The sequence below is a fragment of the Carettochelys insculpta genome, chromosome 1 (genome assembly GCF_033958435.1).
Source record: "Carettochelys insculpta isolate YL-2023 chromosome 1, ASM3395843v1, whole genome shotgun sequence".
In the NCBI taxonomy this organism is placed as follows: Eukaryota; Metazoa; Chordata; order Testudines; family Carettochelyidae; genus Carettochelys; species Carettochelys insculpta.
In genome coordinates, this window is record NC_134137.1 from 360,231,108 (window position 1) to 360,244,528 (window position 13,421).

At 39.4% G+C, this 13,421-nt stretch overlaps 1 protein-coding gene across 3 annotated transcripts in view; it reads right to left on the reverse strand.

The window, feature by feature from the left end:
- CACNA2D1 (calcium voltage-gated channel auxiliary subunit alpha2delta 1) overlaps positions 1 to 13,421 on the reverse strand; it is a 720,757-nt gene that overhangs the window by 206,137 nt on the left and 501,199 nt on the right. For all 3 annotated transcript variants that reach the window (XM_075017407.1, XM_075017399.1, XM_075017417.1), the window contains exon 7: positions 3,763 to 3,894. In XM_075017407.1, coding sequence (XP_074873508.1) covers positions 3,763 to 3,894 — 132 coding nt within the window. The remainder of the gene's footprint in view (positions 1 to 3,762; positions 3,895 to 13,421) is intronic.

The window sequence follows — 13,421 nt, forward strand, 5'->3', positions numbered from 1 at the left end:
ATGACTGAAACCACCCCAGAACCAACGGGCAGGCAATCCCTTTTCCTCCATACCCCACATCTAATCTCAACTTAGTGAACACCAAGCAAAATTCAGAAAAGGGATCTCAATGTCATAATTTTCTCATTCTAGAGGTATTACTTTAGCAAACAGAAGAAAAATAAGTCACAATGAACATTTCAGAGGCTTTCAAAGGAAAGCATAAATCTAATCAAATATAAATAGTGTGTTTTGCTTCTTGATCAATGTCCATACTGAAAGATATTTACCATCAAGTCTATAGCATTCCCACAAGAACTACATTAGGCACAAGCCTGAGAAAAGAGCTGCCTTACATCACATTTGGACAACTAACAGGCTCTAGCTGTGCTGGATCAATGGGGAAAGTAAATTTGGCAAAAGGCCTTCTATTCAGAAAGCTGAAATGTTCAAGTCTAGGAACTGGTAGTAAACTTATTTCAGTTGTCATGGTGGCACTTAAGGAAAAAGTTGGTTTCTCAGCTTATCCAGGATTCTTATTATATCGGGCTGTATATGTCAGAATAAAAATTGTGAAATGGATCTGGATATAAATAAATCTTGCGCAGTCTTGGTGTAATATATTTCCTGTTGCTTAAACTGGTAAGCAGTGTTCCCTGTAAGCTGAGTGCTTGGGCAGCCACCCAGGAGATATTCAATTGCTAGTCAGCTAATTAGCAGAGCACCCATGGCGCCACAGCTTGCAGCATGTGTTTCTAATGAAGATGATCATCCACACATGCCATGGTGCACATAAAAATGTATTTTGCACCTGGACAGAAAAAACAGAGGGGATGTTGCTGGTAAGGAAATGGATGGCTTCTTCTGGATATTTTGCAGCTTTTGATTAGCCTTCAATGTACGTCTCATAAAAAGTCGATTGCAAAAGTCCAATCTGGAGGCTATGAAGGTATGGATAACCAGGACAAAGTAGATATGGGAGAAAAAAATGGGACAAATGGTTTATTAGGTACAGGTGGAGAGGAACGATAATTTTAACCACTTTTTCTCCAGGAAAATCAAAGAGCAATTTTGAGGTAGTATTGTAAGATGAACTAACAATTCAAAAGGAGATGCAATTTACTCCCAAAGTACATGTTAAACTTGATCAATGCCATCTTCTCTCAATGATGATATCTGAAGTGAACTCTTTCAATTATGCATGAATGTATCATAAGCTTCTAAAAGACAGTGTCACCATTTGCACTATTTTATGCAAAGTCCCAGCACTTGGAATAAACAAATTAGGTGAGGATATAAGTTTTCATTGAAAAAAAGGAAATTTCTAACTCTGGCAACTGCTGAAAATATACCCCATTAGAAGCCCACTTATCTGATCTAACTGGGATGGGGACCAGATCAGATGCTTCAGAGGATGGGCAGAGATTGGGCTGTTAGTCCTGGACAGTGGGGCTCAGATTTCAGCAAAAACCTGAGCCCCTCCATTCAGGGCTACCAGCAGAAGCCCCACTGCCTGGAGCTGTTGCTCAACCCCTGCCACCTGGGTCATGGCTTTCAGTCCCACTCTGGTTAATATGGACAAATGGATAATGGAGGCTCAGGAAAATGGATTTCTAGTGTACGTGAAAATAACAATTGAGTACACAATGAAGCCTCAAAACACAGAAAGAAAGAAAAAAACCCTTCACACTATACAAAACCAAACAAACATAATGCTTTTTATACCAATCACCTTATAGTTTGGAAACTGACACATTTTTGAACACCTATGGTTGGTGATATTAAATAGGATGCTGCTACTGGGAAGAACTAGCAGATGACCGCGGCAGATGGAGGCAGGGGTTACACAAGGGCCTTCAGAAGGGCGAGTTGAAGATCAGACAGCTAGCAGAGGAGAAGCGAGCGCACAGAAAGCACAATAAGGACTTGCCAGACACCCACTACATCTGCAAGAGATGCAGCAAGGACTGTCACTCTCATGTGGGTCTTTACAGTCACAATAGACGCTGTAAATGAAGTCTTAAATTGAAACTTTAAAGGGCGCGATCCATAGTCTGTGCAGACTGAAGGATGCCTACTACTACTGATTTATACATAAAATGGGGTGACTAGGATCCCTTCTTGTGGCATATAACATGAGCACCCCTCATATCAGTGGGCCACTGACTGGAGGGAACAAAAATGATTAGGGGGCTGGAGCACATAACACAGAAGGAGAGGCTCAGGGAAATGGTCTTATTTAGTCTGAAGAAGGTTGAAGGGGGCTTTGATAGCAGCCTTCAACTACCTGAAGGGGCGGTTCCAAAGATGATGGAGAGAGGCTGGTCAGTGGTGACAGAAAGGGGAACAATGGTCTCAAGTTGCAGTGGGGAAGGTCAAGGTTGGATACCAGAAACAAAACATTTTCTCTAGAAGGCTGGTGAAATCGTAGAATGGGCTTTCTAAGGAGATGGTGAAATCTCCATCCCTAGAGCTTTCTAAACCCCGGCTTAACAAAGATCTGGATGGGATGATGTAGTTGGGATTAGTCCTGCTTTTAGCGGGTGGTTGGATTAAATAATCTCCTGAGGTCCTTCCAACCTTATGATTCTATGAATGTTAAGTCAGATGTTGGTCAGGACCTCAGCACATGCCAGAATTAGTGATGTGCTACAACAAACACAGCTTCCCACTCCACTCAACTGCCTGTTTCTAAAACAGAAAAGAAGCGACTTAAAATCGTAGCTTGCATGTCCTCACATTTGAATGAATGTGTATTTCAGCAGGCAGTGACTACTATTAGCTAAGAGAATTCTACTTGTATTCAGTAAATTCCTTCAATCTCACTAATATGTTTTCTTTTTTCTCTTGAAGTTTCAGTTGCTGCTCAATAATGCATGTTTTGTATGAGTCTCTCTCAGATTTAGGTGATAGTCTAGCAGACAAATATTTGTAAACATGTATCTTCTTGGCCACTTCTTCCTTACAAGATCTCCTTATAGTCCCCTGAGCTCAATAAGCCCTGACTTCATACATATTAATAGAGAACACAAGGATTATATAAGAGATGAATTCTCAAGAAGTTATCTAGTTCACCAAGTCTCTGTAATGCTAACTCAGTCATAATTTAGTTTATGTACTAAAATACTTCCAGTTCTTTGTTTACTCCCCATAAACCTTGAATTTGTGCACAGACATCGAAAGATTAATGTAAATGAGGAATTTTAGCATAACTTTTGTCATTCAAGACTGTTGGTGGGGAAAAAACACCAAACCCTGCACAGCATAAGTTTCACTGACCAAAGTTCTGGTGTGGACAGTGCATGCGAGAACATCTCTCATTGACAGAGACACTGACAAATTTTGGGGGGTGGTTTAACTATGCCAGTGGAAGAGCTCTCTAACATCATCACAGAGTAACATTGTAGTCTTCACAGTTGCACAGCTGTGCCTCTGTAAGATCCATAGTGTAGACATAGCCTAAGCTATAGAGGTGCACCTGATGAAGCAGGTCTTTGCCCACGAAAGCTTATGCTCCAAAATATGTTAGTCTATAAGGTGCCACAAGACTTCTTTTAAAAGCTAAAACAACTTCACTGAGTTAACAGAATTGCTTCTAATTTACAGTAGAGTAACTAAGAAGAGAACCAGGCCATCTCTAATTTTATTCTGAGAAAATTATGTTACCTTTAATCATCATAAGATTGCTTTGATAAACAAACGGAACAACTTACTGTATTTCTGGGAGACATGCTATGTGATTATAAACTTGCATTTGATTATTGGCTATAAACATGGTATTACCTGGATAATACCTGGCTAGGCCAGTTGCACTTCCAAAAACCTGCCACAACAAAGTTGGGTCTTCTTCTCTGTTCTTTCTGAATACATCATCCAATGCTCCAGTCCAGTTGAGTTCATTTAACACTATTGTAGCTGTAAAAGAGGAAACACATTTGGTACATTACAAAGTTAAGTATTTATATAATTAGCATCACTTCTTAAAAGAATTTACAATGACAATAGAGTGCAGGGACACCATATTACACAGTAAACGCTTTCATATGCGGCAGCCCCAGGACTGGAAGCTCGCCAAATAGTCAAATATTGTAGATAATAGAGAGGTAACTCTAGCAATGCACAACACTAAAGAAAAACAAGATTAGATGTTCAGAAACAAACAAAAATGCATGCAGAGCACTTTATTTACCAACAGTAGTATTATACATTGTAAACTTATACTGTATTTGCTGTATATTTATTTGTATTTACTTTCACTATTCTGTACTTATGGAAAACATAACTAAAATTTACTTATGGTTAAAATGCTGATTATTTGAGAGTTCCAGATGATGGAATGCCAAGTTTACTGTAACAGCTAATCTAGAAAGAATACAGTTTAAGTAACCGGATAGTAAATTTGAGGACATAACAGTTCTACTCCTTAAAACTATTAATATTCTCATACTGTTTTTTTCCCACTGCCTCATCTGTATACAAATATTATTCTTATTCTTTTGGATACTATGAATTATGTTGTTTCTAGCAGGTCATTCTATTCTTGATTCCAGTTAAAGGGCTTGTAAATTTGAGGAGGTAACCACAAGATCTATTTAGTCAGAAGATACAAACATGAGACAAAACAAGGTGATACTGAAAAGGATGCATAAGTCATAGGAAAATGTAGCAAAGGTCTCCCTTTCAAGCTGAATTCTATTATTTAAGATGGAATCCATGAAAAAGACAGACAATGACATAAAGTACATTAGAGTTGTAAAACTGAGCTGGGACTAGCAACCAAGACAGGATTTATTATTCCACATTAACACGATTTCATGTTTATGGAACACTCACAGAAAGATCAATTCTGTGGACATTAATATTCATGAGCAGGGTCAATTCCACAATGAACCTGAGATACAAACAAATTCATATGCTTAAGCATGATCAGCAGTAAACACCAAGCAGCCAGTGACATGGAAATTCGTATTCACAAGGCTGTCCGGGACTGATGCTTGTGTTGCTTTTGCAAATATTTATATTAGCATGTTGTATCTTCATGGGGACAAAAGATCGTAGGGGCTTTATGAACAATACTATGCTCCAGAGCTAATCACCTGAACAAATAATGAAGTTGAGTTATGTTACCATGCTTTAATCAGTTTTCAATCCACTTAATTTCCGAAGAGATCTCAATCACATTAGACAGCAGCTTGGCATCCAGATTCTCAGCACAGAGCAAGGTTTCATGTAGAAGTTGGTCACTAATGCTTTTTCTTTTTCTTGTATGGTGGCATCATAAATAATGCTTCAAGAGTGAACAACATAGGTGACGAAGATGACAGTGATACATGCTTTATTAAAAATGAATGCAAAAAGGGTGTGTGGGGGAAGGGAAAAAATATATCGGAAGTGAAAAAATACATTAAGACTATTGCTTTTAGTAAGAACTTGCTGTTGTGTTTCTACAGAAATGTCCATAGGAAATTCAAAGTAGATGAAATAAAGTCAGTCCATCTTTCCAACAAAGAAATGTCACTGCTCTGCAAATCTTTATAAGCTACAGTGGTGAGAAGAATCAAGAATAAATATTCTGTACAATATCTGAAGTTAGTATCAGCTTCTAACATTAAACTTCCTGGCTACAGCTACACTACAGCAATCTTTGTCAGAAGTCGTCGGAACAAATTCCCCAACAAGACTTCTGTTGACAGAGTGCGGCCATGCACAAAAGTCGATCAGAAGAGTGCTCTGCTCTGTCAACAGCGTGGCCCAATTGCTCTCTGGACAAAATAGGCATCCGGAACCACAGCAGGCTGGGATGCCCATTGTTCTAGATGCTCTGTCTGTTGAGAGAAGGCCCCATCTAAAGCGTCCACACATCTTTTTTGTTGACAGAATCTACTGACAGCAGCGTTATACCTCATGGCTGAGACACAAAATGCTGCCGGCAAAAGTACTGAGTTTTGTCAACAAACTGTTGAAAAAATGCATTTTGTGTGTGGATATTCCACAAGATTTGTCCACAAAACTGGGGTTTTGTCTGCAAAACTTGCTAGCGTAACTGTAGCCCACAGGTATTTTTTAAGGCTAATAAGACATTTGGTGCACTGTATATTCAGAGATAGACTTATTTTTTAAAGTTTTAAAAGTACTTTCTGTTCTTCTGAGATGCAGACTTTTGTAGAAATATGAAATTAAATTTCATTTTGTCCAGATTCCCTGTCCCCAATACACATTTACTGTATACCTGGTCTCTTTATAACAGATGTAATTAAATATATATTTACTTGAGAAAGAAGAACATTTCCCTCAGGTACAGTAAGTACTTGGGTATTATTTTAAAAATGTTTATTGTGCAGTTATGTTTTTGAAGCCAGTCTCATCCAACTGTATAATTACTTAATAAAGCAATGCAATCTTTGTAAAGTCCTAGTAATGCATTTTTTAAAATTTGTGCAGTGATCCTCTCCTGGACCTTACTTACATGATTTAACACCAACAGTGGAATCTGGGCTCTAACGAAGTCGGTGTAAGTTTTGGCGTGAAGATCCCTGTGAATTGTGATTTTTGTCTATGGTTTTATATGGCACACCCACTTCTCTACTTCAGATACTCGTGGAAAAAAGGTGCTATGCAAGTCATGTTAAGCCTCTTTTTTAATTCATAAGTTGATTGATTCCAAAACACCCTGTATCCTACTCTCAGAATTTAGAATACACATGGTACTTTCCCTTAAGATAACATTTTTCCAAATTTAGAAGAGACTAATTTATAAGGAAAACCTAGTGTACGTGTGGGGGGGGGGGCAGCATCTGTTCCCTGAGTGAATGCCTGAAAACAGGAATTGATAAGTAGAGTTAAATTGGAACAGCAAAAGCAGCTCAGTTCATCCTCACTTATAGCAGTAAAAACCTGGGAGAAAGCTGCTAACAATACAAATAGTATCTTTACTGTCACATTTTCAAAAACAAGTCTTTCTCCATTCCAGAAATTAATACCTTGATTGTTTCAACTTTAAATTGCAGAAATAGCTCACACAATTGTGCACTTCAATTTGCATCAGCTTCCTATTAATTTGCTTTGGTCAGCAGGGATGGTCTGTTCAAACTGCTCCACAAGATAGGCTGTCCTCCACGATTATTCAAGATGATCCAGTCGTTCCACAAAGACATGAGAGGAACCATCCAATATGAAGGCGCATTATCGGATGCTTTCAGAATCAGGAGCGGCGTCAAACAAGGATGCGTGCTTACTCCGACATTTTTCGGGATCTTCTTCGCACTCCTCCTGAAGTATGCCTTTGGATCTTCAACAGAGGGCATCTTGCTGCACACAAGATCTGATGGGAAACTGTTTAATCTTGCAAGGCTGAAAGCTAAGTCTAAGGTGCGGGAAGTCCTCGTCAGAGACATGCTGTTCGCAGACGATGCTGCTGTAGTGTCTCACACAGAAGACCAGCTTCAAAAACTGCTGGATCAGTTCTCCAAAGCATGCAAGGACTTTGGGCTTACCATCAGCGTAAAGAAGACAAACGTACTTGGTCAGGATGTTGCTGAATCTCCATCAATCAGCACTGACAACTATACGTTAGAGGTCGTCCACGAGTTCGTTTACCTTGGGTCCACCATCACTGACACCCTGTCGTTGGACACTGAGCTAAATAGGAGGATCGGAAAAGCGGCCACAACTCTGTCCAGACTCAACAAGAGAGTGTGGAATAACAACAAGTTGTACACTCACACCAAAATGCAAGTCTACAGAGCCTGCATCCTCAGCACCCTCCTTTATGGCAGTGAGACTTGGACCCTGTATGCTTGCCAGGGAAAGAGGTTGAACGTCTTCCACTTGCACTGCCTCAGTCGCATCCTTGGAATAACATGGAAAGACAGAGTGACCAACACCGCCATCCTGGAGCAAGCTGGAATCCCAACCATGCACACCCTCCTCAGGCAGTGTCGACTCCGCTAGCTTGGCCATGTCCACAGGATGAATGATGGAAGGATTCCAAAAGACATCCTGTATGGTGAGCTAGCCTCTGGCAAAAGACCTCCCAGACGCCCCCAGTTGTGCTACAAAGATGTCTGCAAGAGAGACCTCAGAGAGGTAGACATCGAGCTGGACAACTGGGAAGAACTAGCAGACGACCACAGCAGATGGAGGCAGGGGTTACACAAGGGCCTTCAGAAGGGCAAGATGAGGATCAGACAGCTAGCAGAGGATAAGTGAGTGCACAGAAAGCACACTAAGGACTTCCCAGACACCCACCACATCTGCAAGAGATGCAGCAAGGACTGTCACTCTCGTGTGGGTCTTCATAGTCACAGTAGACGCTGTAAATGAAGTCCTAAATTGAAACTATAAAGGGCGCGATCCATAGTCTACGTAGACTGAAGGATGCCTACTACTACTACTGCTCTGTCACTATGACCACAGCAGCTTATCATGTGCTTTGAACATATGTAAAATCCAGTGGAAGAAGGCTCTTACCCAGATACCAGAACCACCATTTTTTGGAGGATGTTTGCTATTTGTCTGTTTATTATTAAACAATAAGCTCGTATTACAAACAGGAAGTTGAAGAAGTAATTGTAAGGAATTTTAGCATTGATCCTGACTTTCAAAATTTGTATTTATTCAAGAAACTTTCCTTTGCAGTTGCTGCTGGATGTACCTTTACTTTAAACAGGCAAAAATGCCAAAATGTGCTGACAATGAGATCTACCATTTCTCAGGTAGCATACAACTACTAACAGGCAATTTCAAACTGAAGCCTCTGATAGCTGATTCTTGTCAAATTACTAAGAATAATGCTTCCGAAGCTTTCCACCTTAAAAAAAGCCAGCTTATAAAAAACAGACAAACAAAACCCCCAGAATTCCTCAAACTCTCCCCCACCCCTCCAAGATATCAACTCATTAGAAAGAGAATTAAATAACTCCCTCCAGAGACACTGAATCCACAGACCATGATTTAAATAGTGCAATTTGGATTTTTAGTGGCTTCCCAAATGTGTTTCTTATATAACCTATAGCATATTTTCATTTATTTTTCTGTTGTTTTGAAAAAAAAAAAAAACCTTCCTAAAATGGACATTTAATAAAGTTGTCATGTCCAGGCCAACTGAGACAGGACATTTGCTAGAATCGTTTGCCTTATCTTTTGAAGCACACCATTGTAAGAGGAAGGAGCTACTGATGATAATGGCAGAACATTGACTTTTAGTTAACTAGCTTACTTCTAAATCCTCTTAAAAACAGTCCTTGATCTCTGGAGATTGACTCTTCAATGTACTTCTGTTGCTACTTTCCACTTGACATGGACAGGGAAAGAAAAGTAAATTTATCATCATACAATAGGCAAGAACATTCTTTCCTGCTAATTCCACTGAAATACATCCATCTTTTTTTTTTTTAATTTTTCTTGAACCCCTCTTTTGTTTATGACATGGGATTCAGGAGCCTTGAGAAGCCCTCAATTCAATCTGCCCCTGAAAATGTAATCAATAAAACACTACACTATTGTTCTCTTTTAAACAGAGCTGGAAGAACATAGTTTTGATGATTTATTCAATGTACAGGCCCTAGCCTGAATAGAAGACAATGCATGACTTTATTTGAAAAGCCTGGGAGCTATTTACTATCTCTGAAAAGATGTCAGCTATTGTTCCCTAATGATGCAGCTACGAATACAATGGAGGGAACAGATAGCACTTCCTCACCAATTCACACACAGTAAACCCTCCATTTTATGGACTCCGATTTAGTGGACATCAGAAACAATGGACATCCCGTATTGTTCCCAAAATCCACTGGGGTCCGTAAAATCATTGTTCCCTCCAAAACAAATTAAAGGACTTACCACTGGTGCAGCCTGGAGGAGCCACCATGCATACATAGGAGATCCGGCGACAGCTCCTCCAGGCCACGCAGTGGCTCCTCTAGCTGCATGCAGTGAAGCGGCCGTGGCCAAGCGGCAGGGCGCCTTCAGCCGCATGTGGTGAGGCAGTTCCGGCCACGCAGCACAGCACCTGCAGCCATGCGGTGGGGCACCTCCAGCCATCTACAGTGAGGCAGCTGCAGCCATGAGCTTCTGGTTGCATGCAGCGAGGTGCCTCTGGCTGTGAGGCAGTTGCAGGCACGTGGCCAGGTGTTTCTAGCTGTGTGCGACCAAGCGGCTCTGGCCATGCAGCAGGGAGCCTGCAGCCATGTGTCCAGCTGCCTCCAGGCAGATTTACTGTGGTAAATGCTATATGTAATTCTCATCAAATATTGGGAAATTAAAGGGAGTATATATTTGTATGTTCATATTTATTCAGGCATTTACACTTTTGGTCATTACCACTCCATCCCCAGTCAACAACAACCACACAATACAGAATTTCTACTGAAAATGGATTATAGTGTTCTTTCTGCCTCCTAGGTTTTATTACAAAGCCAGTATATGTTACTTACATTTTCAGACACTTTCTGGTGCCTGTCAAAGGAAATACAGTGCTAAATATGCTCTTCAATCACTGAAAGCTTTTACTAACACATTTTATGTGGGGCTGAGAATAAAAGGAATTTCCTGTAAGTTTCTAAACAAACTTAGGTATGGAGAGAATTTTATTAAGTGCTTGGGTGGTCCATGCATATAAATCTGTAGATGCTTCCATAAACCCTAAAGACCTGAAGGAGCCATTTAAAAATACAGCTTTGTGATTTCCGGAGTTTCAGATGAAGATAGTGGGGTAATTCATCTCAAAAGTTACACCCTGGTGAGTTACAATGTACCTCATGATATAAAACTCAAAACGAGCAAAACATCTACCATACATTTAAGTGAGTCCTTCCCTCAGTGTGCTACTTTTATTACGGTTGTGTTTATGTAAACAGGAAGCTCTCTGAAGAACCTGTTGCTTCTACAGGAGCTTTTTCCAATGCTATCTGTCCTCCTATCATTAAATCAGTCAGCAGCTGTAGGGTCCTCTTTCTTTCAGATGCACACATACTGGCAAGCCCTCCTCCCTCACAATTTCCATCTGTGATTAGCCAGAACCATGAACCCTGCAATATTAGTCACAGGCCAGGCCACAGTGCTGACCTCCAGATAACTAATACAAATTATAGCAAACTAGAGGCTCAGTTTCAGCTTTACCTGCAAGCGGAAGTTGGGTTGGAAGAAAGTTCTAGACAGAAACTTGTTGTAATACACATCCAAAGTGTGTGGGCTGGGCCATGAGCTGCCCAGAGGAAGAGCTCTGTTGGGGGCTGGGCCAGGTCCCATGCTGGCCAGGGAAGGGGCTGGGGCTGGCACAGTGTGAGGGCATCTTCACTGAGGGTCTGGGCTGAGTCCTGCACTGGGTGGGAAAAGGGCTGGCATAATCTCTCCCTCTCCCAACATGACCTGACACAACAGCTGTGTTCCACTATAGTGATGAGTGCAGGAGACAGAACTTATGGAAAACAAAGGTTACCATGGACCTAACCACCTTCATATCTTCATTGAGGATTTGTTTCTTAAACATGTCCTTTCCTCACTAATAACAGAGAGAAAGCCATGCTAGTCTATATACTATCAAAACGAAAAACTAGTCCAGTAGCATGTCAAAGACTAACAAAATAATTTATTCAGTGATCAGCTTCCATGGGACACACCCACTTTTTCAGACCATAGCCATACCAGAAGAGACTCAATATTTAAGGCACAGGGAACCAAAATTAGTAATCAAGGTTGACAAAGCAGAAAAAAAATTATCAAGGTGAGCAAATCAGAGAGTAGAGGGATGCGGGGAGGGAGGGAGTCAAGAATTAGATTAAGCCAAGTATGCAAAAGAGCCCCTATAATGTTCTTTCTTATATGCTCACCAAAAACAAACAAACAAACAAACAAGCACAAAACATCTAAAAACAACAAAGATATTTGACAAGCCAAGAAGCAACAGCAGCCAAGGGAATGAGGACAAGTACTATTGCAATTTCTTTTTCAAATATATAGGAAGAATTACAATATTAAGGCATTACAGTCACACAGCTATCTACACAAATACTGAAACCCCCAAATTACCCCCAGATTTTTGTTAAAATAAACAGCATATAAGACATAATTATTAATACGACATTGAATAATTCTAAAAAAGGTAGTATTTTCTCTTCACTGCTTGGTGCTTTGTATATAAATGCATTCTAAGCAATTTCAAGATTCTCACTTAATTGTGATATTCCATTAGGCCAAAGCACATTTGTAGCAAATGGGCAGATTATATTAATATGCACAAAAAAAAAGAGAGAAGACGAGTAATGGCACACAATGTATAGCATTCTATTTTTTCAAGATTATGACAAACATGAGCAATTATCTGCATTTTAATTTATTTAATCCTAATTCACTAAAATAATCTCTAGAAGTGTTACCTCACTGAATATACATACATATATATAAAAAGTCACATGTAAATATATTGTTTATCAAATATTCTTAATTCATGCTCTAATTTTAAGATTGTGAATACAAAGGAATACAAATATTTCCAACAGAAATTATCGTGATCAGCATGCTATATTCAAACTGTATACATTTGGTTTGTCTGTTTTAAACAAAAACTACACAGGCATCTCTAAAGATGTAACAATATCCCTTTTATCATTTTGTCCAAGCACCATGTCAGCATTTAAAAGACAGAAAGAATTAACGAAGTATGATTCTAAAACTGCCCTCTCTACTCAAAAATAGCTCAGTAAGCAGGGAAGAATTTTTCAGTTGGAAATTTTTGCAAGTCCATGTAACAGTTTCTTTCTTTTTTTGAACTATAAATCAAGGTGAAACCTTGGTTTAAAATTATTGTTAGTCAGTGATTCATCCCATAGTAAGATTTAAAGTTGTAGGTGAATCTGAATTTTTCAGACAACATGCTTGCAACATAGCATAGAGAATACATATAAAAGTTATAAAAAGAATTACAAGTTTTTGGAAAAAGCAATCACACTGAATAATTTCAACATCAGAGATTGCTGAAGTATAATTCTTTGATATACAAGAAACACTCTTAATTAGATGTTCCAATGGTAAAAACACCATGCCCTTTCTCTTTAAAAAAAAGTATGAGTTCTTTATTCCCCATTACATAAGTGACAGTATGGATTAGATTCTCCTGTTAATGAATCACCAGAGAAGACACTGAAATATAGCATATAGTTGTTTCTTATGTCAAATCAAGAAAATTAATTGGCAATGCCATATGATGTAAGCTGACAAGTGTAGCTGCCACACACTGATAGCAAGAATGACACACTAAAAGCTCATAAAAAAGATAAATGCCCAGGAGAAGGAAATGAGAATAAAAATGTCAAGAACAGAGGATGGAACTAGGCTTCTGTTACATCTTCACAAGAGCAATTAATAAAATGTAAATTAGGCATCAAAAGCTTCACCAGTGCAAACTCACAGTGTTTAAATGAATTATTTCCAACTTTACCTAAAAC